This window comes from Protopterus annectens, chromosome 1.part1 (genome assembly GCF_019279795.1).
Source record: "Protopterus annectens isolate FY-2018-M chromosome 1.part1, PAN1.0, whole genome shotgun sequence".
NCBI lineage: Eukaryota > Metazoa > Chordata > Ceratodontiformes > Protopteridae > Protopterus > Protopterus annectens.
The window spans coordinates 1,347,032,682-1,347,059,496 of record NC_056726.1 but is presented as its reverse complement, the minus strand read 5'-3'; the positions used below and the strand labels follow the sequence as shown (position 1 = coordinate 1,347,059,496).

The window sequence follows — 26,815 nt, the reverse complement described above, 5'->3', positions numbered from 1 at the left end:
TGTCTTTGATATCAATTCTCGATAAGGAAGGCGGTCTTTAACCTGGAGGCCAAATGTCTTCTTAATCTCTCTCCTACTTTGTTACCTCTCTTGATATTTGCTCCCAATACCTTGATTCCCTTGCCAGTTTTCTCCACTAAATTCCAGCACCCTCTTGCCTATTGCCTGTACTCCTAATTGCAATTATCCCTATGGGTAGAATCTCCTTTCCCATTCTCGTGTTGGCTTAGTTCTTATAATACTTTCTGCTGCTTGAATATAATATTCTGTATGGCTGTTGTTACTCTTCTTAGGGATCTCCATCTAAAATCCCACTCTCTCAGTTTTTTCTTGACTCGCCCCTTCCTCTACTTCATCATCATCCATTTCCAGTTTGAATTATAGCTTTCTACTTGTATGTATATAATTATTAACTATGTTGGCCTAAAATTGCAGTTCATATCAGCTAATCCTAAAACGCCTTGTTCTACTGCTAACTTGATCCTTGCTCTCTTCCCCTTCCAGATAAAATAGTTCAGCTCTTCATTAATTATGGTCTGTAATTATGCTATGGCTGATAAAGTATGCCTGACCTGTATATAAAACAAAAGGGACTAAAAACATTTTCACTGCTTGGATCCTGCTATCCACATGTATAAACAAGAGCTTATAATTTCTCTGTTTTGTATTAAATTCTGTTCAGTCTTTTCTCACATACACACAGTTACCATAACAGGATCCATTTTATCCCCTACTCCTAAATATTTTATTTTATCACTTCCCCATAAATATGAGCATTGCTGAACCAATTCACATATGGGTACATAGTTTATAGCTATAGCCTTTATTTTATTTTCGTTAATGTTATACTACCCCCCCCCAAAAAAAATGGAACTTTGTCAGAACTTTCCACAACACTGACATTTCTGATTCCATCAGGTACAAAATAACAACATCTGCAAATAAAGCCATCTGTTCTTGAACACCACCCCGATTATATCCATGCATTTCCAAGTCCCTTATTTTCTTTGCCAATGATTCTAAATATAATGCAAATAAGAAAGGTCAAAGAGGACACCCCTACCTCTGCTCAGACACAACATATCGGAGAGGAACCTTCTCACTTTCATTTTTGCCTCCGATCCCTCATGTATCCTCGTAATTTACCTTATTATTGTATCAGGGAAATGCAAATGCTTCCATTGCCCTACTCATAAAATCGCAGCTTACTTTGTTGATTGCTTTCTCTGCATCTAGACCCACCAACAGCAATGGAATTTTCTTACATTTTCTTACCTCTGGATCATTGTTCTAGTACTGTTGTCAAACGTTTGCCTCCCTTCCACATAACCACATAGATCCATATCAATCACTTTTGGCAACATATTTTTCATATGTTAGCTATTAAAGACATAAACACTTTATAATCATGATTTAAAATGGAAATGGGTCTATTGTTGATTGCTTTCTCTGCATCTAGACCCACCAATAACAATGGAATTTTCTTACACTTTCTTACCTCTGGATCATTGTTTAGTACTGCTGAGGATGATTGGTCTTTACCATCTTTAAGCATTACAGCCACCACAGCTTTCTTCCAGAATATTGGTTCTTCCCCACCTTTTAAAATATTGCTAAACCAAACCATCCAGATCTTTATCACTTTCTATTCTCATAGGATTCAAACTTCCACAGGAATACCATCTATTCCTGGAAGTCTTTCTGCAGATTTGTTATACATCATCATTTTATCTCATCTCCTCCTATCTTGACAGTTAATTGTTGAGCCTTGCTATCTCTAACCTTGGCATACCTAAAACTTCCATAAATATTTCCATTTGTGTTTTTTCTTGATTTCCACATTCCTTTGCATTATACAAATTTTCATAACATTTCCAAAATACCTTTAATACCTCTGCATTACTTGTTATATCCTCCCTAAGTTTAGCAGCAACTCTTTCTACTTTCTGTTGCCTAAGTTGTTGTACTAAAAAGTTTTTGTGCTCTGGAGTTATTATCAAAAACATTTGCTTAACATTAAATTTTCTAAAATCATGCATATTATGCAGATATTCCCTTATTTTCTCTTTAGCACTTTGCATTTTTGCCTCTTCTTGTTCTGTGAGATCACCCTTATTCTGCAATACTCTAACCCGTGTCAGCCCCACTAAATAATTCTTATTACTTCTTAACCATATATCTTTTTCTTGTATTTCTACTCTATTTTAAACCCAATTTTTTATCCAACTCACTAGGTATAACTTCTGAAGAAATTTCTATCTTCCGTAATTTTCACTACCGGTTCCTTACATTCCTCTCTTTTTAACAGGTAGGTGGGGAAACACCTGTGCCTCATTTTTACTTCATTACCCTACATTTTTTCTTAGTTGTTATTACCACATGATCTGAAATAGTTATTGGATGTGTGTCAAAGGTTTCAATTAAATGCACAAGTTCCTGTGAAATATAATTTCTGTCAAGTCTGACACAGTTATTTTATCTTGGGGAATAATATGTAAATTCTGAACAAGTTCCTACTACTGAATTCACAGCTTCCATACAAAATAGATGTTCTTCTAATATCATATTGCAGTATCCATAACTGTAGGGAGGTTTCTGCCTGCAGCACTAGACATCCGGTCAGTATGCCAAAGTCTTAGGAGCAGGGGTACATGTGACGTTTGATGTCAAAGCCATAAGCCAATATTGGCTATAAAGGTGACATCTGAACGTATCCACTTCAGAACTTTTCTGCCGCAGTGATCATCAGATCTCTGATCACCAGCTTCAGGAAGCAGTTTGTTGTTTGACAGCAGTCCACTACAGATAAGTACCCTTTGTTTTTTTTGTTAACTGTTTCATAGCTTTACAGATGTACATGTCAACTGGAAAAGGAAAGTGTGCTTGTAGAAGACAAATTCCACACAAGGACACACATGATAAGTGTTTATTTTGTCTAGGGAAGGCCCACGATCATGTGTCTTGCGAAATTTGTAAATCATTTGTGCCTAAAACTCTTCACAGCCATCTGGCTGCTCTCAAACTCTATCTTGAGAACCAGAGACTCCAGCATCTGGCATTAGGTATGGAGGGCAGGGTAGGTAATTCCATCGAGCTACCTAGGAAGAAGGCCAAAAAAGTTAGGCCCGAAGCTCATGCTGCACTTCAGGAATCCAGTAAGACTCTTGAGGTGAATGTTAGTCCAGGGTCCCATCGGATGTCTGTTTCTCAGTTGGAACCAGGAACCTTAATGGAAGCCGGCCTGATGGAAATGTTGAGTACGTCTGCTGAGGTTGATCAGCCATCAGAACCTGATGGTGAGGGGGAATCATGGCTCGTGGCATCAGAGGGGCCTAGCCCTGCTCTGCAATGCTCCCAGACATCAGCTTCTAAATCGAATATCCTTCAGCTCCTCTGAAGAAAAGACAAAAATTAAAACATACAGAACAGCAATCTGCCCCAGGATGGGAAGTTTTCTCCCAAAATCTTTTCAGGGCATTCCAGGCCCTACAGTCACAGGTACCTTCACCTGCTCCTACTCCTGTGTGCAGACCTTAGAAGAGTCAGAGGAAGAATACCCGTCCCCTGAAGACTCCCTTACTTCCTGCTCTCAAATTGAATCTGCCAAGGACTTCATTACCCCTGAGGAAGAGGACTCTATCAGTCCTGAATATCCAGGGGAAGAGTTTTCTTTTGGAGATACCATCTCTCTCATGAGAGAACACTTCAAATGGCAAGCCTCAGATGTCTCTGAATCAAAAAAGAGGTATTTTGAATTTCTACAGATGGATCAACCCTCACCATCTGCATTCCATCCCTTTCTTCCATCCTTTCAAGATGCCTTTTTGGCTGCTTCACAGGCCCCTGACTCTCAACCCCCAGCTTCTAAATGCCCAGACAGGTTCAGTAAAGTTCCTCAGGATACTCAGTACCTGTTCAAGAACCCTCCTGCAGACCCTGCAGTCATAGCAGTCTCAGATAACAAATCCTTTAGACAACTGCCTTCTACCTCCTTATTCCCTACTGATAAGGACAGCAAGTTTATGGAAAGGCTAGTGAAGAAGGTCTATACCTCTTCCACTCTTGCCATCAGAGCCCTAAACTGTCAAATTCACATAGCCAGGTTTGTTATAGACACCATTTCTAAGGCTTCTGCCCTCATACCTGATGTACCAGACTCACCTGCTAAGACTCAACTAAACTCCCTTCTCTCCATTACCTCACAGGTGACTAGGCACTCCATTAAGTGCAGTTACGATGCGATGTAGGCCTCTTCAAAATCTGCAGTTTCTGGCACTGTATTGCAAACGTAATCCTGGATGAAGCTACAACCTCTCCCTATGGATGTACAAACCAAGGTGTTGGATGCATCACTAGATAATAAGGCCCTTTCCTGGGAAATATCTGCAGAACTCCTCAAATCCCCTGAATGAAAAGGGAAAGGAGTTGCAAAATTTAAAACATTTACTGGTCTCTCCTATCCCTAGGTACCATAGAAACTACCCTCAAAGGACTTCCTTTGTTAGGAGACAGTCATCTCATTTTGCTCCACCACAGGCTAAAGGACCGAGGCAAACTAGGAAACATTCACTCCTAGAACCCCTTCCTTCAGTAGTAGCACTGTCTTTCGGAGGGAGACTGACTATAATTCAAAAAGGTTATTTTATGACTTGGTGGGCTCTACCCCCCCTTCCGTAGGATACCCCAGCCCCCCTCTAGCCAGTTCCATATTTTCCCTTCTATTCTGCATCAACTTCAGGCCCAGGGCATGATAGAAATGGTCTCATCACAGCAGGTAAACAAGAGATTTTATTCAAGGATGTTTTTGGTACCAAGAAAAGATGGCCCTTGGAGACCAATTCTGGATTTGTCTGTACTCAGCCTTTATCTCAAGGTTCATACCTTCAGAATACTCACATTACAGCTGCTGTTGCTCCTAATTCCCTATCAGGCCCTTATGATATCCCTGGATCTGAGGGGTGCCTACCTTCACATCCTTATTCACTCCTGCTACAGGTAATTCCTACATTTTTCAGTAGGTTCCTTGCATTTTCAGTTTTCTGCATTACCTTTTGGGCTCTTCACAGCTCCCAGGGTGTTCACAAAGTGTCTATCTGCAGCGATTGCCCACTGCAGAACACAGGGCATTCAAATATACTCATATCTAGATGACATGTTAATACTTCACCAGGACCTTCACACCCTGCAACATCACCTACACCTGGTGACCAGAACCCTGGCAGACCTGGGGTTCACTGTACACCACAAGAAGTCCCACCTGACACTTCCAAAAGACCTAGTCTTTCTAGGGTGCAGGATAAGAACCGATGAGATGGCAGCTTTCATTCCCTGCCAGAAGTTAAAGGCCTAACTCTTTACCTTCAGAAGCTTCTCTCTCTTCAAACACTTTCAGCCAGAGAATTCCTGAGAGTCCTGGGCCACATGGCATCCTTGATAGCAATGCTTCCTCTGGCATTGCTGCATATGAGGAAGATCCAGTGGGTACTAAAGACTCATTGGAACCAACATTCTCATCCTCTGGATATCTCAATCCCCTTACTACCATGCCTGAAAAAAAGAGTTGGAATGGTGGATTACAGCCATCAATCTCAACCAAGGCATACCCTTGCAGTTACCCCCACCCTCACAGCAAATCTTCACAGATGCTTCAGACCTGGGTTAGGGTGCAGTTTTACAACACCAGCTAAAACTAAGCAAAGTGCAGGGGGGAGTGGCCTCCACTCATGCAAAAGTGACCACATCAACATCAAATAGAAGATGGCCCTTTAAATAGCACTACAGATATTCTAACCAGTCCTCCTACCAGGCACCTTGAAAGAAGTCACAGACAATATGACTGTCTTGTGGTACATAAACAAGCCGGCGGGGACAAGGTCTTATAGTTTTTGCAGCCTAGCCATACAGATTTGGTTTCTAGCTTCTATTCTGCATATTCATCTTTAAGCAATGTACATTCCTTCAGCAGAGAACGCAATGGCAGATACTCTCAGCAGAACTTCTGCACCTTCTCACGAATGGATGCTTCACAGACAGGTGTTCTAGATCTTATACACAAGTGGGGTACTCCTTAGGCAGACCTGTTTCCCTCCTCACAGAACAGACAGATGCCTCTATTTTGTATGAGGGATCCACATTCTCAGGCCTGGAAAGGGACGCATTCTCTTTCTATTGGTGGGGATGTACCTTTATGTCTCCCCCCCTCTTCATACAGATTCAGAAAGTCATCCTGAAGATTCAGAGGGACAAACCAAAAATCTTTCTGGTGACTCCCATCTGGCCAATACAGCATTCATTTCCCCTTCTTCACCCTTTAGCCAAGGGCAATCACCACAGGTTACCCCACTGTCTAGACCTACTCACACAAGTCAGGGGATCCCTAATACACCCACAGGTGAGCAAACTCAGGCTCACTTTATGGGCGGTAGGGTTCTGATGCCCTTCAGCCAACTATACTCAGAGGATATACTCAATGTTCTGCGGGAGGCCAGGAATCCCAGTACCAGGAGAAATTATGTTGCAAAATGGAAAAGATTCTCCAGGTGGTGTCATAAGAAAAACCAGGACCCTTTACTCATTCTGGTACCCATGGTCCTTTCTTACTTGTGTGAGCTTCTACACTCAGAACTAACATACTCTTCTGTTAAAGTCCACTTGTCTGCCATTTCAACTTATCTTCCTTTGGTACCTACTCTGGCATCCAGAATAGAGGTTAAGCTCTTTCTGAAAGGGGTCCTCCATATCAGACCCCCTCGCAAGCCAATCCGTCCTACATGGGACCTAAAGTTTGTCCTGGAAAAACTAATTTTACCTCCATTTGAGCCAGCCCACTCTTTTTCACTGAAGCTATGTACCTAGAACACAGTACTGGTGGTGGCCCTCACATCCACCGTGAGGGTATCAGAAATTCAAGATCTGATAGCTATCCCTCCTTACCTCATCTTCCATAAAGACAGGGTCTCCCTCAGGACTAACCCTTCCTTCATGCCTAAGGTGGTTAATGAGCTATCCTTGAATCAGACAATTAACCTTCCTGTCTTCTTTCCTCAAACTCTAAATTCCTCTGAAAGAACTCTTCATTCCCGAGATGTGCACAGATAACTCAGCCATTATCTTGACAAAACTAAACCCATTAGATTTAGGGGAATGTATCAATATTAAGGATAAATTATTGAAACAAGAAACTCTTTTTATTTTAAAATATAATACTTTAGAATCATTTGGACTTAACAAAGAATGTAATTGGAAATATATTATCTATTTTTTATTATTGAATAATTGATTAATTGAAAAAATTTAAAAAACAAGTGAGTGTCTTGATTTTTTACTCTTTGAAGGCTTTGAGCCAAAGCGCTAAGCCTTTAATAAATTATACCAATATTTTGTGGAACGGGGCCTTGTTGTTTTTATTTATTATATACCCATTAGATTGTCTGACCAGTTGTTTGTCTCCTTTCACCCAAGGGCCTTGGGGAAGGCAGTCTCTAAACAGACTATCTCTTCACGGATATCTAAGGCTATCTCTGCATACTACTCCTTTGATAGTGAAGCCTTATATGAAAGTGTGAGGGCTCATTCCACTATGGCAGCTGCCTCCTCAGCTGCTTTCTTTGGAGGGGGGATACACTACACTTCTATCCTAGAAGCTGCTACCTGGTCATCAGTCCATATCTTTACCAGGCATTACAAACTAGATTTGGCTTTTAGGGCCAGAAGTGGGTTCACTAGGTCCATTCTTCATGGCCTTATAGACCACAGACCTCATCCTTCCTCACGGGCTCATGCCTAAAGCTTTGGTGCTCTCCCTACAAATATGAATACTGGAACATGAGAATAGAAGGACATAGAATAGTTGTGTAAGAACTCACCATAACCTTAGATGCCCTTCTCTTCCATGTTGCAGTATTCAGTCCCACCCCCCCTACACCCTCTCTTCCTGTTTAACCACCTGAGGGGACAGATTTCTCTCCATCTACCAAACCTCAGCATCAGGCGTATGCCTCCATGAGGCATCCCTTGGTCTGGTCTTACATGTGGATCTGAAAAGCTTCCTCCTTCCTCTTCATTGCTTCATGGGGTACTAGTATGCGACAGTCTATTCTGAAGTGGGTACATGCAGACGTCACCTTTATAACCAACATCTGTTTATTGCTCTGACATCAAACGTTGCACGTACCCCTGCTCCTAAGACTTTGGTGTACTGACTGGTTGTCCAGTACTGCATGCAGCAACCTCCCCTACAGTTATGAATACTGCAACATGGAAGAGCAGGGCATCTAAAGTTATGGTAAGTTCTTACACAACTATTCTTTTCATACATTTCTTCAGAAATCTGCCCCCTTTTGTTATATTTTCTCTTCTAGGTCCTCAGATATATACTCAGTGTTGCAAATCCAGTTCCAGTTCCTACCTATAAGTAATGTTTCTTGCTGAAAGCTGATAATTTATCCCAACATTTTCTTAAGGTCCATAATAGCAGGTTTAGATTGAATATTAATACATGCCAAAGTAATCCTCCTCCCTTGACAGTAGCCCCTTGCAATCAGAATTCAGCCATTACTATCTTTTTGCCTCTTCTATCACTATTAGAGCACCTCTAGTAATTAATATCTGTACTTCCAGTTTCCTTTGTCCCTGATATTCTACCGAATATGCATTGCATCCTGAAATCATTTCTTTATGAAATTCACATGCTCACCTCTCTCCACATGTGTCTCCTGTGGCATTAATATTTGCACCCTGCATTTCTTAATGTAATTCAGAACTCTTACCCTTTTTGTCTATACATGTGAAGCCATTCACATTCCAAAATAATATGGTCAGTATAGCCATGCTGATAAAAATTATTTTTCCCATGTATTATATATGACAGATTTTTTTTTTAAATGCCTGTTTTCAGCTTTTGTATTACATGCACCCACTAATGTTTGGCAGGTTGATCCTTTATGCATATGTTTCTTGTCATCTCCATTTAAACCTATATCACATTTTACAAGACTTTTTGTTTTAACGAAAACCCTCAAAAAACATACCCGCAAAACATATCAGCTTAGAACAAGTACTTAAAACTATTTATATCTTCAAATAATGAAGTTTAACCATCCTGATAGGAACAGTTGTCCCAAACCTACAGCTTCACCCACCGGTATTAATTAATCTACCATTAAGGTTATCAATGCTAAAGTGCATGTTACAGCTTGTGCTTATAGTAATTGCTGTCTGTTGTTGTGTTATCTTTATTCCCTTCCCAGATGTGAAAAATAGCTTATATGCTTTCAGAAAACATTAACTTTACCAGAGACTGTTTATACTATGGCACACCATCATACTTCGCACAGGGGTGGGTGGTGCAGACTTGATTGTCTCCCTGATAGGGCTGTCAGTTAAGTTTTTGACTTGTTTTTTTATTGTCATTCCAATTCTTTCTTGTTGAAAACATCCAAGAAGGTAAAACTATAAACAATGTAAACTGTAATAGAGATTACTGACTTAATGTCACTGAAGACAACCATGCACATCCAGCAAAGGGGCTGCCACCCCCCAAACTCCCACCCCCCTGACCACCCTGGTTTGCATAGTTTTAATTGCCTTGAAGCCATTTTTAAGGGGTGCAGGGTGCATTGCCCCCAGTGTCTTTATCACATATAATCACTGAAAATGCTTTAGTCTATAACATGCTATTTATATCATGACATGTTCTATACAAATACTATTAAGAAGAAAAAGCATTTTACTTACAGCTACTTTTTTTTTCCTTTCAGTGTCTTTCCAAACATATGGAGTGGAGTATATGCCCATCAGTCCTCCAAAAAATCCATTCTTTCTCAGCCGCTTTTTGATGTAAACCCATATTTCACAAATGTGATTGATGCTTTATAGTCTCACCTTTTTTCAGTAATTTCAATGTTACTGGTCTTCTTCATATTCATGTTCATCACCCAACCCCAAACACCAGTTCAAGGCCAAGGTAATCCTGAATCTTTTAGTTTTATGCTTTTCTCTGCCTCTTAAGCATTTCAATTTGGTTTCACTAGGAAAGTCTATCTATGAGCTTTATTATCACATAATGAGAAGCAAACTGTTGTAATTTCTCCTTTGCCTGTTCTTTATTAAAACATGATTTTGATCCTCCAGGAAAAAATATTTTGAAGACAGCAGCTTGGATCTCACACCTGCCTCTCGACATTCCCTGATTTCTGGAATACATTTGCTTTTCTTCTGCCTGGCAGAGAGTGAATAATTATTTTCCACAAGTACTGTATTGTCTCCATTTTTTCTATTTTGCCTTTCTGCCACAGTTTTGTCAGTATCAATTCTTTCTGCTGATATGATTCTATACCTGGTGCAAGTCTTGGCTGCTTTTTCACAACAATGTTTGGTGCATACAGAAAACATGCCCTTTCAATTAACATATCCTGTTTGGAATAACAATCCAGTTACTTATTTGTATTTTCATACAATTAATGCAGTCCGTTTCTTACATTTTCTCAGGAAAGGCAGAAAACATCAGGTTTTCGGTCTGTGCTCTGTCCTCTAACTCTCCCATTTTTTGAAACAGGTCTTCTTGAATACTTTCATATTCAGGCAGCCCTTTCTTCATTTCAACTGCTGATTTTTGCATTTTTATCAGGTCATCTGAATAGCTGTTCATAGGTTCATAGATTAGTATGAGGCTAACTGTCCCTGTGGGCCATTTTAAGCCTAGCCAATTACCCCATTTAAGAATCAGACCCTGCACCTTATGTCTGTAAGGTAAATGCCTTAACCATTACTCCAAGCTAAAGCTTCTTCCATTTATTCTAGCATTTTGTTACTTGAGTTTATATATTCCTTCAATGTTTTATTTATTTTAATCAGCTTGAATGCATTTGACTTATTTTTTCCTCAATTACTGGAAGGTATTTCTTATAACAAAGCTGGAGACTGAACTGTTTTTTGCTGAACAGCTGCAGGATTTTTCCATATAAATGTTTTCTCCTCTCCTCTCCTTTTCTAGTTAATTTTCTTTCAGGCTCTCAAAGTTTCTTCGTTGCTGGCATCCAGGCAGTGTACTTACTAGCCAGTAACTGCATTTTACTAAAATAGACAGCATTACTGGCTCTTGGTATTCTAGGAACTAAGCCAATATGTGACTGTAGAAAGGAAATTCTGCTGATAGGGGTGACTGCAATTAGGGCTACAGATAATAGGCAAGAGAGGGCAGGAGTATATTGGAGAAAACTGGCAATGGAACCAAGATATTGGGAGCAAATAACTAGATAGAGAAAGGTAATAGAATGGGAAGATGCTAAGAACTTATTTGGACTGCAGGTAGAGATTGCCTTCCATATCAAGGATTGATATCAGAGTACATGCAAAGACAAAGAAATGGGGGGGGGGGGTTCTAAATGAAAGACCAGCAGTGGTAGAGTTCTTAGTAGAATCTAGAAAAGAAGTGGCAATTAAGAAAGAAATAATTAGTAGAGCATATAAAATATTGCACGATAATTATAAGAATCAATCAGAAGTGGTTAGGAAAATTGGGAAGAGAGATTGGATAAGCAATTCACAAAGAAACAATGGGGGGATATATGTATGTATCCCAAATATGCAACAAAATCTAGAACATTTATGATCTTTGCCTGTAAGTGTTTACATAGATATTTTTATACCCCAAGCAGACTCCAAAAAATCTTTCCTCGGGTAGACAGCAAATGTTGGAGATATGATGAGGAAGAAAGAGGTAGTTGGGAACATATTTTCTGGGAGTGTAATGAGTTGGCTGACTTTAAAGATTCCCTGTAGACTGCTCTGTCAGAGATGCTGGGTGAGCAAATTGGGGAAATTATTTTTTTGAGCTATGATACAAAGTTGGAATTAACTAGACATAGTAAGGTCTTGCTGAGTCTAATTATGATAACTAGAAAATGGAAATCAAAGTCTAAACCAACTTTGCTAGAAGTAACAAAGATAGTAACAGAGATAAAACAACTGGAACTGGGATCTTTAGAAAAGGGTAGGAGTAAATTACACAGGAAAAAAATAGGAAATGTGGGACCACTAAACGCAGAGATGGAACAATGTTTAAAAGAAGGCAGAATGTGAATAAGCTATGCAATGGTTGACTGACAATGACTGTATAATGTTTGCAGCTACAGTTGTGTTGGCATGGTTTGTAAGTTATAATGTTTGCAACTGAGATTGTGCCACTATGTTTTATTTTCATTTATATAAATATAATATTGTTGGTGTCACACATGATAATTTAATAAAGATGTTTCTTGTAGCATTACTGGCTCTCATCTAACAGTTTATATTTTTGCACTGGGAGAGCTGAAATTAAGCTGTTGATCAGTGTGCATGCAGCCATCTTAGAAAGCTGCCCCTTTCATACCTTAAGAGAAAAGAATACTGGAATTTATAGGTTCTCTAGCTAAATTTCCCCTAATTAGTATGAATACCACCTTGGGTCTCCACCTAAAAGCAATATGTAAGCTTTATGGGCCTAACCTAGTCAGCAAGGCAAAAATAAAGAAATAAATTTAAAAGCACCACAAAACTTTGATTTCTGAATTCTTCATCTTTTCACTATTTGCATACTTCATTACAGGGAATTACAGTATATAGCACTACTGAAGAATACTCATTTACTAAATTAATGAACCTGTTTTCCATCAGGCACTGTAGCAGTTCAAGATATGTACTTTCAATTATCAAGTCCTAAATCAAGCACACAGTATCTACCTTCTTTAAAACGGTTCTTATATAGGAATAACACTAGCTACAATATATTACCCAGTTTGTGTGTGTGCCATTTTAGTATCATAATGTGAACACTATTCATCATATTGATAGCTCTCATATGCCATGTTTCACTTTAATCACCACTTTTGTTCATTACTTCATTTCCTGTACTTGCTTTATCCAGTATAGAGTTGCTCAGTTATTGGAAGGCTGAAACATATCCCAACACACTATGTATGCAATTCTAATTTTTCTGTTACACATAATTTTAATACACAGTGGAAGAACAATAGAAAATTGCACTGTAGATATTATGCCATTGAAATATTGTATATAAGCATAATTTTGTGTTGTCCACAGGTGATTGTATATTGTCCTTTCACTGGAATTGAACAAGTGTTTCCCTGTGACCAGTGGCTGGATGAAGATGAAGGGGATGGACTCATAGAACGAGAGCTGTATGAAATGGTTTCATTGCGCCAAAAAAGACAGAAAAGTAAGTCATATTTCCTAAGTGTTCAAAAAGCCCTTGAAACATAAAGAGATTCACAAAAGAGATTTGTCACTGTTTGATTTTGAATGTGTGATGCTTTAATAAAAGAGTCCTTTGATTAGCAGCCCTGCATTTCACAAACAACACTTGGTGCTCCTTGCATTTCCAAATCCACTGCCAAGCAAATTACAGAGACTTAGGTGTAAAGATAGTGGATGACAAAACTCCTACTTCATGTCACGTTTCACAGGTGCATTATGGTATCAATAGAAGCTAAATACGCTTTCATGTCACGTTTCACAGGTACATTATGGTATCAATAGAAGCTAAATACGCTTTCATGTCACATTTCACAGGTGCATTATGGTATCAATAGAAGCTAAATACGCTTTCATGCCACATTTCACAGGTGCATTATGGTATCAATAGAAGCTAAATACGCTTTCATGTCACATTTCACAGGTGCATTATGGTATCAATAGAAGCTAAATACACTTACGTAAGGGCAATTCAAGTTAATGTAGTTGGAGCTATATGATATAGTACAGCTTTCTGAATAAATATCACCTTTAATATAGTATACCAGACCAAATAAAAGTCTGTATTATTATACCTCCTTACCCTGCATTAGTCAGACCTCCATAAGACTAAATAGTTTGTTATAACACTGAGGTGTTCAATAGCAAAAGAAACAACTAATAGAATATCTTAAATGAATGGTTGACCTTAGAGATTGAAGCTGCATGCTTAAATACTACATAACTTCCTGTCATCTGGCATCCCCATTATGTTGGAATTCTGCATGAATTTCATGACTTTGCATCTTCATTTTTCAGAAAACTCACTATTTTTGTTTGAAAACTTATTAGCAGATTTGATTTGGAATGCATCTTTTTGTATATTCATGAAGTATGATCAGTACACGATATATCATTAAAACAGATTTGCACAACTCTTAAAGACTGCTTAGTGAAAAAAGGATGCTATGAACCTTTCTTCAATAATGCCGTTGTAGTATCACAGAGGGTCTCCACCTTGAAAGGAGCTCTCCTTAAAATTGCAGATAACTCTGAATGCATAAACAAGGCAGTAGTGTGTGAAACAGATTTTTTTCAAATGTACCAAATGGAGTAGTGATGTACTGTATCCAGAAACATAATCCACTTTTAGCTGACTGTGGTAAACTATCTTTAGGAGTAGAAGTGTTTGTAGTATAAGGAAATGTTAATATAAATTATACAATAGAACCTATAAGAATACAGCTTCTATAGAACGTGACAATATCCCTGGCTGAGTTCTACATGAACTACCGAGTGAACTGGCACCTCACCTGTGTGCCCGGCTCAATCACAACCTCACCTCAGGGTTTGTCCTTACCGAATGGCGCACTGCTACAGTCATCCCTCTCCACAAAGGAGGAGCGAATACAGACCCCAGGAATTATCGCCCCATTAGCCTGATGAGTCTGATATGCAAAGCTATGGAACGCATCATCATGGATCTAATAAACAAGGATATAGGGAATCTCCAAACTCTTGATACTACACAGTTTGGTTTTGTGAAGATTAGATCATGCCTTCTCAACTTGGTTGACTTCTTTGAGTCAGTCACCAGAGCTGTGGATGAAGTCAAGGCGTTTGATACCATTCCCCACTCAGGAATCATAGAAAAACTCACTAAACCAGGCATCAACCCCTATATCACTAAGTGGGTTGCAAATTGGTGCACAAATAGAACCCACAGTGTGAAAGTAGCTGACTCTAAGTCAGACTGCTGACGAGTCACGAGTGGAGTCCCACAGGGTTCGGTCCTAGGTCCTCTCCTGTTTGATATCTACTTCTCTGAAGTCCAGGCCAACATGAAGGGACTCTGGCTGACAAAGTTCACAGATGATTGCAAGTTGGGAGCTATTATTAACTCAAGTGATGTTGACATCCTACAAAAAGGCCTCAATGAGACCAATGAATGGAGTGAGAACCATGACCTTAAGCTCAATGCCAAAAAATGTGTCGTCATCCCCCTTGGGAAAAACCCGGTTCCCTTGAATTACCACATTGATGGTAGTCCACTGAACACAGAAGGCATTATAAGAGATCTTGGAACACAGGCTGACATCAACCTCTCTTTTGACCACCTAGTTGCCACCATGGCCAGAAAGTCCTTCTATGTGGCAGATTTCATTACTAAGGATTTTGAATCCAGGAAGAAAGAGGTCATTGTCTCCTTCTACTCTTCCCTCATTAGGTCAATCATCAAGTACAATGCCCAATTTGGCATTTGGCATATACCTCACTAGACACCTGCAACAACTGGAGAGGCCGCAAAAGTACTTCGCAAAGAGGATCCTAGACCTTAAACACTTGTCCTATATGGACAGACTCAAAAAACTCCAACTATTCTCTGTCTCATATCACCTACTTAGAGGCAATATCTGCTTGACTTAGAAAGCTATGTCTGACCCAGCTCTGTTAAAAATGCTACATCTAAAGAAATCTCAATCCCTCCACACCACATGCTCCAGAGACGTCAACCTCATTACCACAATCAACAGAATATGCTGGAGGGACAGGTTCATAACCCAGAGACTGCCCATGTTATGGAATAGACTTCCCATACATGTCAAGCAGAACACCTCTCTGACCCTCTTCAAGAGAAATCTTGATGAGTAGATGGGAAATAGAAAATTCACTCTGGGGATCACTACAGTGGCTCTACTCAACAGAGGCTATGGAAACTAAGGTCGGGTGGCATGATGCCAGGTTATTCCTATGGGCTAGGCTTGTAAAGGCTCCAGGGCCATTAGCCTAGTACACACCTATGAACCTATGTCTAATCAAGTTTAACTGGCAGCAGCTGTACTGCAAACCAGATAGGATGTAAACGCTCATGTTATTTGATCCTGCCAGAAAATATGGTGGTGGGCCCAGCACTTGTGGACAGTGGAAAGTGCTTTGTTTAGTGCCACCAGTAGTACAGGTGGTAGAAAAGGAAAATGGGGGTGAGGGGCACACAGTAGGAGTGTAATGTAAAACAGTCCATAGAGAACCTCTCAGGACTGGGACTGAAACGTTTTAATTAGGTGAGGCCCCCTTTTTATATTAAGAAGAAAGGTATAATGTCTTACGAATATGGTCCAAGGGGGAACGCTACATATGTGGCAGGTAAGGCAGAAGACAGCAGGCAGGTGCTGCGGGCAAAGCAAATGAGTGGATATGATACAAACGGGAGGAATATAAAAACAAAGAGCAGGCAGTGAGCCAGGAAAACAAATCAGGGATAGCATACACCCCACCAGATGGCTTATGTGCAGTGACCATGAATGTGCATAGTATAACTCTGACATGTGAATGGTCACTGAGTATTTTAGCTGCATACATGGTCATTGACTGTTCCCGCTACACGAACAGCCATATTTTTATATCTACATTACCATTCTGGAAAACGATGTCCAGAAGTTTCCCTTTAAAATATGCCTCCTGTGTACACATGGGTATTAGTGCACATTTATGACAACAGTGTATTGATATAATATCTACAGTCAAATTTCAAAGTACACCCCTCAGTGGACACCTCCCCTCCATCACTGGTTAAAATGAGCACAGCTAAAACACATATTAGAATTCTACTCGTCAGTGGCGTAACTACGTTAGAAGCGCCCTGAGGCAAACTTTTCCTAGACGCCCCAACACCCCCCCCCCCCCGGGAACCCAAGCCATCGAGATGAAATTCTGATTATTCTAGAAACAAAAATGTGCATGTAGTTTTATTATTCCAGAAAAAAAATGTAAGAAAGATCATATAAGCATGTACGAGCGTGCATATATGCTCACGCGTGTGCACGTGTGCGCACACACACACACACACACACACACACACACACACACACACACACACACACACACACACTATATATGCACCAAATTTGAAGTAGCAAATATACAGAGTTGAGTTTTTAAAATGCAGGAAACTACAGTACAGCAACTATGCCAAAAATATTGACTTAGACAAATGTAAATAACCCAATGAGAAATAAATTCAAATGACAACGTATGCCAAATAACAAAGTCCAGTTGTTCAAAACAGAACAGTAGAGCAAACTGCAGTTCTGTGATAACAACTAGAGTAATGCAATACAAAAATAAAATGTACAGTAGTACAGCATGAAGCAATGAAAAGTATTTTTTAAATCATTCAAAAAAGAAAACATGTTGGCACACAGGGCAGAGAGATGCCAGCTTCATGACGCTGAGCTTTTGGCCCTGCCTTTACTTCAGATAACCTGAGTTCAATTACCTGCTCAGATAATGAAAGAGTCAACCAGGGAAGAATGACAGTGAGTAGCTGATGTTGGCTTACCCATCCCACGAAAGGGTATAGTTTGAGTGTCTTCTCAACAGCTGCCCTTGGAAAAGTCTCAGAGTTGCATGCGTACAGACTCTGGAGATACAAGCTCACCGAGGTGTATACCTGCACTCTTGCTGCAATTATTGACTGTAGAAGCATGCTGTTTTACTACAGCCAGAAACATTGCATTGTACAGTGCATTCTGGCCAGCAGAAGGAGATGTTATGATTATGTGGAAAATCTAATCCCCAGTTGATGATGAATGCAGTCCATAACTCTTGCCTTCCTGTCCCACTGTCCTAGGATGTTATGGAATGCATGGGAAATCTGGGGATTTGGGTTTAATAGTTGTGAGAGCATAGGACAGGAATCAAAGAAAAATGGTATATAAATACAGTGTCATCGGGAGAGAAAATGCAAGAAAGCAGGCAGTAACAGACAATAATGAAGGGAAAGCAAGTAGGGTAGACCAACATGCACAATGATATCAGCAAGCTACAAGCACAGTAGAAGGAAGCAGGGCAGGTGTGGCAAGCCAGTGCTTTGCATGGGACCATCTATGACAGAATAGCTCTGCTGGTGAAGCACTATTCTCTTGCACCATAGCCAAATTATGGAACTCCCTCCCACCCACAATTACCTCCATACCATCATGCACCCACTTCAAAACTTTACTAAAAGCTCACCTAAAAACATGCTGGCTATGCCCTTGTAACTCCCACTCTGATGTCACCCACCCCATCTAACCACTACCTTTGTAATGTATAATAAAGAAAAAGAAGAAAGCAGCAACACTACGTTGTAGTAAAGGCATGCGGCCTACATGGAGTCGCACTGCAGAGATGTGACAGCATGTTATGGTGCACATGTAAACTGACAGTTGAATCTAATCATTTAGACTGCATACCCTTAGCTAAGGTACTTATGGTTTTATAACATGCAATACAAATACAACCCACCAAACTCATTTAACTGTTTCAAATTTACCAAAGAAGCATTAGTGTGGAATTAACAACCTGATAAGCAAAAAGGATGGCGAGCAAGCTGAACAAGTAAAAAACACCAAATATGCAAAGCAGTACTAAAGCATGCCAAAAGGACAGAAGCTCAAGTTAAATACAGAAAAATCCTTTATTAAAGATTCATCAACCTTGAGAGTCTCCAGACCAGACCTTATGAATCCAGACCACTGTTATGCCAGTTTTCCAGTCTGCTGGAACCACATCAGAAGTTAAGTATAACAGTGTAGAAAACAATTCTTCCACCTGCTCAAGTAACTTAAGTAAGATCGCTTATTTACACCGCAGGGTGTTAGCCCTGCAGCAATACCTCTTCCACACAACAGACTCGCACGCACTCTCTCACACTTACGGTCAATTTAGAGTGCCCAATCCGCCTCCGTATGCGATACATACATACCTGTCCCACATAACAGAGAAAGGCAGTAATCATTGTTCTTCTAACCCCTAAAATTCTTTGTTTGAGAGCCTTCTTTAAGCGATCCCGTACCATTTGTTCAGCTTAACAAGGCACATAAAATAGTGAACAATAAGTTGTACTTAAACGCAAATATATTCGGTACCTGTACAACGTTGAGCACGAGTAACCACAGAACTGTCCAGCTCTGATAAGTCCAGTTCAATGAAAATACGTACATTCCAAACATCTCCCAGCACAGTGTTAAAACCAGAATACTACAGATCAACACACAGCCCTTCACCTACCTAGCCCAGCGACCGACCCAACAGCAAGCCACAGACTGATCCGCTAGACCAAGCGAACGACTGAACAGCAAGCAAGCTACAGACTGATCTGCGCACCCGAACAAACAGACCGATCCACAAAGCGACTGAACAACAGCAAGCAAGCCCACAATCCAAACACCTACCTGAAGCCGAAGCCCGCGCACTGAAAAAGTCCTGCGAGAGCATCATGCAACATTTAAAATGCCAATTATCACATTTCTGAAAGCACATTCCTGGCCACTCTCATTTACAAAAAAAAATGACAGTCTTTCTAGAACTGTACCTGAAAAGAAACAAAAATAAATAAATAGACAATAATTGTGACATTAACAAAACTTCTCCTTTCCTAGACTCCATTGCATACGGCTTGCATTATTCTCAAGGATGCACGTATTTTCTTAGTATTTAGTATGCAATGCTGTCAGTTCTGAGTTTACCAGCACAGCCCAAAGTTCCCCCTGCCGTTTGGCGCCCTGAGGCAATTGCCTCACTTCGCCTCTCGTAGTTACGCCACTGCTACTCGTGTGTTAAGGAAAGAGATTCAACGCCCCTTGAGGGAGTCATCACTGAGTCTGTATCTTAGACATATTATAGATCTGAAAAAATATATATATATACAACCATACCATGCATCCAGTTTTATCTAGAAAATGTTTAATGTATTCTCAGATCTCACCCAAGTTGTCAGATTATTCCAAATCCATTATTCTCCATAAGTGATAAAAAAATTCAAGTATTAAAAGAGTTCACTTTTTATCGATAAATGGTTGTTTTTGATGCCAGATTATGGTTTAGAAAGGTACACCCTATTGTAAATATTAAATGTTCATCCTGAAACACTTGTAGGTTAAAACTAAATCTCCTCTAATCAGTCTGTGCCTAAATGTAGCAGCAGCTTAACCTAGCACATCTTATAATTGAAGTTCCTAGCAGACTAAACTTCCTGGTATATGATTTCTGCATTCTAGTTTTAAGAGGGGTTACACTGTACATCCACAAGGATCTGCAGTATGCATTGTGCGGTCTAATAAGTGACCTACATAGCACCGGTAGTACATATTCCTGCTCCTGTCTTAGTAGTTATGGTTTGAAAGATGAATTTCATTATAGCATATGACCTTCTAATTATGATATTGACATTAATTTCAAACTTTAAGCAACTATCTGTAGTTAACCCAAATCCCTGACTTGACCATCATTTAGCAAATCTGATTATTAAAGCAAGATTTTAGCATAATTTATACATTATAGTGCATTTCTATCTCAATAACTAGAATTACTAGTAAAAGCTAACTGCTTGTACTGCGAATCCTGTTTGGGGCCTTAGTCTTTTAGTTTTATGTGCATTTGTGGCAGAACTGTAAAGTACTGCCTTATATGAGCGTCATGTAGTAATTTATTACTGCATTTCCCCCCAAGTAGAATTACTTGTAAAAGCTAGCTGTTTGAATTTTCTACCCTGTCTGGTGCCCTAGTCTTTTCATTTAATTCACAGTTGTGACAGAACTCTGAACTACTGCCTGATGCCTCATTTAGTCACTTATTGCTGCTTTTTCCATAAACAGTGTTACTGATAAATTTCTGCATAATATGATGCCTTAGTCTTTGATGAAATTGCAGTTGTGGCAGTATTGTGTATTCTGCTCCAGGATTTGTGCTTCAGTGCTTTTTCATCTGTTAATGTTCCAGTTTTCAGCTTATCATTTACCTGGTTAAAGTTAAATTCCATTGCCTTTCTGATTACTTTGATGCTGTTTTTCCTCTCTTCTTTGTTTTTACCCCAGCAGCCACTGAGATGTTATGCTAAAGTTTCTGAAATTCCAGCCTACCTGGGGCTCCAGGATTTGCTTTATTTCATTAGATCCCTCTGTAGCAAATCTGCATCTTACAGCTTATTTTTCTTCAACTCCCCCCCCCCCCCCCACACACACACCTTTTTCCTGTTGTGGTTCTAAAGGCTGTGTCTCTGGCTTCCACATGTTATGGTGATCTGACTTCCAACATCCCTCATTTCTCTCTTCCATTGCTATTTTCTGTGTAAGCTACTTTTCCCACTCATTGTTTTCCATGTATCCATAATACTCAGTGCCCTCCTAGCAAGGCACTTTTGCTCTTGAGTAAACCTCTGTTACTACAAATTGACTCCTAGTCATTTTTCCAGAGCTTCCATCTGCTTGGCACCCTTGCCACACTCTGAGAGAGTTCTAAATTAATCCTGCTCCATGCTTGGCAGATAATGCATTTATTTTATTGTTTTTGCACTTCATTTAACTTTTTTGCTACTGCTGTATTTTTGCTTTATTTGTTGATTTTGCATTTAAATCACTTAACACCTATGTGGGTGTGAAATGTTGCAGCTCTTACTGCTTGCACACATCCTTGCATTCCTGAAAAAAAAATCAACTTAAAAGCATATGATAATCAAGTCTTTTCTACTGTGGGTCATTTTAGTGTCAATTTATTAATACCTATTTGTCATTTCTAATTCTCCCTATTATAAGCTGGTAAATTACATAGTTAAAAGTTCAGCCGTGAGAAACATCTGGACACCATAAGGAGCTATGGGTGTTAACTGGAAGTAAATAAAAAGGCATTATAGGCTTGAATGACTTAAAGGTCCCTAATACCTGAAATTGCCTTGTCCCGATAGTTTGTTTAAGTTGTTTTGTTGCAGCACTACATTCTCAAGCAATCTTTTTTGGTGTTTTTACATTAAGAGAACTGGGATATTTCATCCAGTGGCAGCAGATGGTGGCCTGGTCTAAATGAGATGGGAAACATAAATGAAAGCTGTAAGTGTAGTAGTTTTATTGGCCGAGGGTTTAGAAGGAAATTTCCTGTGTTGTACTTGCCTATGTAAATCTGGCACATTTGTGCACCTGCTGTTCATTGTGCAGCAGTGGCTGGTAGGTCTCTGTATAGACACAGATAGTTAGAAAGCATTTTTCCCTATAAAACCACCTATGAAACTGTACCAGTAACTTGGTAAGTGTACAGAAACTGCTTTGCATGCTGAGTAAAACAGAGCAGCTAATTTGCATGTTGAGGTGCACTACACCTTTGATTTAGTGTTATACAGTCCAGTTTAGTCTCTAGTACCAAAAGCACCCTTAGTCAACCAACTATTAACCCCTTGTCCTCTGCACACTAGTAGCTCACCCAGTAAAGGACCTGACATCATGGATATCCACTTTCCCAATTTCTCAGCAGCCAGTTTGGTGGATATGGGAATATTTAAACAATTGTCTAATGTTCATTGGCAACAATTTCATTCTCAAAAAAAGAAATACTTCATGCGAGTGATTTATATATGCAATGTCCTTGGAGGAAAACTCTTGCATACAAATACGTATAATAACAATCTGGTTGTCAGAGAGACACATATGCAACATCTGCCATACATAGTACACACTCCACACATAGACGTACTTATGCTGAGGCATTTAACTGCAATTTTCTCTAGTCATAGCAGACTCCAGTGTATGACCTGCACATACAGCAACACCCAGTGGAGCCTCAACTACCAAGTCTGTAAGACGATCCAGTACACTACCCAGGATTCTAGTCATAGCAGACTCCAGTGTATGACCTGCACATACAGCAACACCCAGTGGAGCCTCAACTACCAAGTCTGTAAGATGATCCAGTACACTACCCAGGACTCTAGTCATAGCAGACTCCAGTGTATGACATTTGCCTGTCAGGGGCCAGGATCTGCCATGTTACACATGCACTCAAGTCACTACACCTGAGGTACTAGTATGAATCAGTTATAGCCCATGTAGCTGTAAATGACAATGACCTGAGATGTACTTCCCTAGACAGTATGAAGAGAGACAGTATGGAGCACTCAGGCTATATGTGAAAGGCTGGTATGTCCCTAGCACTGACCAGCATTCTGCCTTCACTAAGGATGATGCCACAATACTAACAGAAGATGATTGGCTTTAATAATTGGCTAAGTTTTTGTTGTCATTTAGGCAGAGACAATATTTGTCAGAATTGGGAGAACATGTTTACAAACTGCATTGCTTTGCCAAGGATGGATTACACCTAAACCCTCTATGCTTTCAGATATTGGCGAAAACATTGTGCTCCACCATAGAGCCTTTTTTAGGCAATGCCAAATTGACAAACCTTCCAACATTGCAACATCTACCCTTGGAAATCTAAAGGTGTTACTGCTCAATGCCATGAGTCTAAACAAGAAGCTCCACTCCCTCCAAACCCTTCTTATCTTGGAGAATGCATACATTTATGCAGTTATTGAGACATGGTTTAAAGCCACAGAGAGTACCCTGGCAGTGCAAGGCTGAAGTGTCTTCCACAAATTCAGATCAGCAACTGCACAGACAGGGACTAAAGTTGAAGATGGCTCAGTCTACATCAATAACAAGCATACTTCTAGGCTACTTAAACAGGATAATGCACTGGAGTTCCTCTAAGTCTAGATTACCATAGACAAAGACTCATACCATATCCAAGCAGGCTATAGGTCACATTCTATGTCCTAAGAAACCCATAGCTCATATTTAGACCTATTGGAGACACTCACAATTTAATCAAATATCATATTCATGGGGAACTTTAATTATCCATCTGCAAATTTGGGGTCCCACAGGTCATACACTGGGAATCCTTCAGGACCCCAAATTTGCAGATGTACAGATTCCTAGATTTTGTAAACACAAAGAACCTGGACCTCTTAGTGCATGCATCTACTAGAGATACAAACATATTGAACATGATGCTCCCAATATAGAGAATGCTGCTTCTACCCCCTTCAGTGTCATGTCCAATCTGGTAAGGTCAGACCACAAAGCAATATCCTTAGAAATAAGAATCAATTCTGTATCCCCAGGAAATTCTGCAATAATTAGAAACTACTCCAAGGCAAACTACCTTTTATTAAACGATAACTTGTCAAAATTTCAAGCCCCTCCAAACCCAGACAACACATCAGCCTATGCAGAATTATTCACAGAAGTTCTGTACAATCATGTCAATGATTCAATGATTGCATAGAGGCTGCTGTGCCTACCAGAAGTAAGCCCAAAACTAAATAAAAAACAATCCACCCTGGTGAAATCCAAAATTAAACAGGTTGTACAGCAAAGAAAAAAAGTCATAGCTAAAATTAGGGAGTATAGCATGAAAAAAGATAAAAACTCTCTCATCAACCTGAGCAGACAACTGAGAGAGTTAACTAAGTCCAACAAAGCAAATTATCAAGTAAAGATAATGTCCCAGGCCAAAGACAGCCATAAGGTTTTCTTTAGCTATGTCCAAAACTTCAAATGCAACACACTACGGTGTGCTAAACTGTTGAAAAATAGACTCACATTCACGGAACCAGGGGAGGTATAATAAATTTGCTGTCTGACAAATTCAGCTCCAACTTTACCACACTCTCACCCTAACCACACACCAGGAAATACCACCTAATATAACCCCTCCAACTATCAGTATGGAGCAGGCTTAGATGCACTGTTTAAGGCCAAGAGTACAGTTTCAGTGAGCACTGATCATATCATAGGATGCCTCCTAAATACTGTCAAATATCATTGCCACTGGAGTCAGCATTCAACCATAGTCTCTGCACAGGCTTTGTGCCATGTGAATGGAGGACTACAACAGTCATCTCTCTGCCCAAGGGCCGACCATCAACAGATCCCAGGACCTAGAGACCCATTAGTCTGACTAGTCTCGCATGCAAAAGCCATGGAAAGAAATATCATGGAAATGAGTAACAATGACATAGATAGCCTTCAGACACTGGACTCAACCCAGTTTGGTTTTATCAAAGGCAGGTCATGCCTTCTGAACCTGATGGACTTCCTTGCGAAAGTCAGCAAGACAATGGATGAAGACAATAAGGTGCATGCTGCTAATTAGCCCTAGCTAAGGCATTTGATACAGTACCCTACTCTGGCTTTGTAGACAAAGTCATGAAATTAGGCATACACCCCTGTGTAACTTGCAACAGTGAGGAATGAGGCCAGTCACCCAATAGAGTCCCCCAGATCTTTTTTCTGGGTCTGCTCCTCTTTGGCTTCTATTTTTCAGAAGTCAAGGCCAGTGTCAAGGGCGTCTGGCTTACCAGATTTGCAGATGATTACAAGCTAGGAGCAGTCATTGAAACTTCCAAGATACCAACATCTTACATAAAGGTCTAATAAAGACAAATGGCCAGTGTCAAAGCCATGGCTTAAAATTCAGTGCCATGAAATGCATAATAGTACTTTTTGGGAAGTCAGCCTCCCAGGGAAAATAAACACGTAAGCAGGAATTTGGGAACTCGTGTAGATAGGAATATGGCCTTCTAACAACATGCCTCTAAGGCAGTAAGAAAATCATTCTATGTCACTCAACTTATACATAAGGGCATGGCATCTAAGTTCAGAGAAGTCATTGTGCCATTGCAGTCAGCGCTCATCAGACCAATCTCTCAATATAATGCCCCTTCAGTATGTATCTGACCATGCACATGCAACAAGTGGAACTTTCACAGAGGTTCCTCAAGAAAAGAATAAAGGGAATAAACACAATGTCCTCTGCAGATCATCTCAAAGCCCTAGTTTAATACACTGTGTAGAGTGGTGCTTTATGCCTGGCATACAAGGCTAGGCTTATAAAGGTCCATCCTGCTTTGATGGATGTTTTGTATATATGCAAAACAAACAGTGCCAGAACTACTTGATCGTAGGATTTAATGTGTACTTATGACTTAAACAGGACATGAATGGATAAGTATGTATTTCAGAGAATCCACATTCTCTGGAATAGACTTTCACTTCATCTGAAGCAGCACTTTCCCCTAACCCTATTCAAGTGCATTTTGGACCATTTGATTGGAAATTGGAAATTCACCACTGGTCTGACACCTGTCTCTGATGGGCAAAGGCAGACATAAAGCATTCCCTAATATACGCCATTAAAATAACCTCTAAAATACAATAACTCACTGGATACATTTGGGTTGCATAGCAAGGCTTATAAAGGCCCCAGTGGTTGTAAGTGCAGTATACATCTATGAGCCTACATGGATATTCCTTATTAGATGTATTATATTACATAATTGGAAATAGGTTGAAGAGACAGCCAGTGGCCATAGGAAGGTAACAGGGTTACCATAGTAGGATAGATGCAAATGTAATTCTAGAAATTACACCTGTATCAGATATTAAAAAGCAAATTCCTTAATAGGTTCATAGATTCATAAGTATATACTAGGCTAATGATTACCAGGGCATTTATAAGCCTAGCCATGTAACTTAACCCAGTTGTGCATGGACATTTATTAGGAGACGCATGTTAGGAAGTCTCTAGAGTTTATGTGGGTGGTATGTTAGTTTGGGCATCAATGTCTGCCTCTGTCAATTAGAGACATGGAGGCTAAATCCAGGATAAATTTCAAATTTCCCATCCACTTAGTCATAGGTTCATAGGTTCATAGGTTCATACTAGGCTATCTGCAATAGGGCATTTATAAGCCTAGCCAGAGTATGTTTGG

At 39.9% G+C, this 26,815-nt stretch overlaps 1 protein-coding gene across 3 annotated transcripts in view; it reads left to right on the top strand.

Annotated features, from left to right (window-relative positions):
- The window catches only part of LOXHD1 (lipoxygenase homology PLAT domains 1), a 2,432,812-nt gene that overhangs the window by 724,657 nt on the left and 1,681,340 nt on the right, over positions 1 to 26,815 (top strand). For all 3 annotated transcript variants that reach the window (XM_044082024.1, XM_044082018.1, XM_044082011.1), the window contains one exon: positions 13,081 to 13,216. In XM_044082024.1, coding sequence (XP_043937959.1) covers positions 13,081 to 13,216 — 136 coding nt within the window. The remainder of the gene's footprint in view (positions 1 to 13,080; positions 13,217 to 26,815) is intronic.